This window comes from Anopheles cruzii, unplaced genomic scaffold, assembly GCF_943734635.1.
Source record: "Anopheles cruzii unplaced genomic scaffold, idAnoCruzAS_RS32_06 scaffold04019_ctg1, whole genome shotgun sequence".
Classification (NCBI taxonomy): Eukaryota; Metazoa; Arthropoda; class Insecta; order Diptera; family Culicidae; genus Anopheles; species Anopheles cruzii.
The window spans coordinates 1-1,648 of NW_026457604.1; the positions used below are offsets into that span (position 1 = coordinate 1).

The 1,648-nt window shown below is 46.8% G+C and overlaps 1 protein-coding gene across 1 annotated transcript; it reads left to right on the forward strand.

Annotated features, from left to right (window-relative positions):
- Window positions 1-3: 3 nt before the first annotated feature.
- LOC128277111 (alpha-tocopherol transfer protein-like) lies at window positions 4-852 on the forward strand (the record flags this gene model as incomplete). The annotated part of the gene is made up of 4 exons (XM_053015561.1): window positions 4-45; window positions 128-214; window positions 389-517; window positions 595-852. Coding segments are annotated over 4 exons (516 nt in total), but the record flags the coding sequence as incomplete, so codon positions are not given.
- Window positions 853-1,648: the final 796 nt, after the last annotated feature.

Below are 1,648 nucleotides of genomic sequence, written 5' to 3' on the forward strand. Positions count from 1 at the left end.
GATATTATGATGAAGGAGGACGATAATTTGATCGTAGCTGGACAGGTATCTAAATGTTCCTAACTTCCAAGTCACAATGTGTATCTGCGACTTTAGTCAGCAACTTTACTGACGGCTCGTTTGGTAGATGGGAATCCTAGACCTGGCCAACACGACGATGGCTCACTTCCTGCATTTTAGTCCTTCATTCGTGAAGGAGGCCACAACTTCCATGGTGATCGATATTATGATAGCAGGCGAGGTAATAGGAGGGTTGTTCTAGGTTTTGCTCATCGCCACAACGCACAGTAGTACATCATGCATTCCTTCTTCGTAGCTGAGAATGGTGGATCTGGCCACCACGACGATGGTTCAGTTCCTGCAAAGTAGTCCCTCGTTCATGCAGAAGTTGGTCATGTGGAGCCAGGAAGGATCTCCGCTGCGCCAGAAGGGTTTTCATTTTATCAACACACCGAACGGATTCGAGATGGTGTACGACATATTCAAGAACTTCTTCAACAAAAAGAACCGCTCTCGGGTGATTTTCGGGTTTGTTTAAGTCCGGATGTCTAAGTCCGGATGTTCAATTCCTTATATGTCTGCCTTGAATCATAGCTACACCTTCACAAGAGAAAAGTGGAATCACTGTACAAGCACATACCGAAGAGTATGCTGCCAGCTGAGTACGGCGGTGAAGCGGGCCCAATCCAAGACCTAGTAGATGCATGGGCTAAGAAGATGCTAAGCTACAAAGAGTACTTCCAGGAGGAAGAGCAGTACGGTACGGATGAGGAGAAACGACCGAGTCGGCCGAAGAAAGCAGAGACCCTGTTCGGAATGGAGGGTTCTTTCCGGAAGCTCGAAGTGGACTGAGCTCTAGAACTTGGTGTGGCTTCAATCGTGGAACTATGTGGAACTGTGCGCAGTTGGATAGCTTTTTGATTGGTTACCCTAGAGCAGCGCTAGGCATAAATTTGCTCAAACGCGCCGTTTTACAGCCGAACCGAATCGTTTCAAACACTGATTGAACATTGCCAAATGTCAAGCGAAATGACCACGCACATTTTAGAATAAAAATCCTGATTGAAGAAAACCGTAAGGCGCAGGTTTATCTTATCGGCGCCCCAAAAGATCAATAAATTAATCGCCCAAAGACTACCACAACGACGAGCTTGGATCGATAACCGCAGCGCCAACCAGTCAAGTGTCGTGTTCGGGTTCAAGTAGGTCCAGTTTTACGGGAGCCATCATACCGCAGGGTGGACGCTTGCCAATTCGTTGTTCGGTTTAGTGAGACAAATCGAAAGAGCGAGAGCGAAAAAGTGAGACGTCAAGATCATAAACCGCTTATCGGTCAAGCATCTCCTATTTAGTAACAATTAACATAAACAAACAACACAGACTTAACCTGCTCTAGAAGATCCGATAATCGGTGTAACCTTTAAAAACCAATTGTGACTTTTTCATGAAAAAATTCCCCAATCTTACCGGTTCACTATCTCTTCCGCGCAGCTTATCATACTCAACCGATAATGCCGAATCTTAGGCCCCTGTCTGCCGAGTTGGCAAAGAAAGCCGCCGACGAGCTATTTGAGAAACCGGAACGACTGGATGAAGATCTGGCCGTGCTCCGGACGTGGCTGGCGAAATGCCCTCACATCAAGGCACG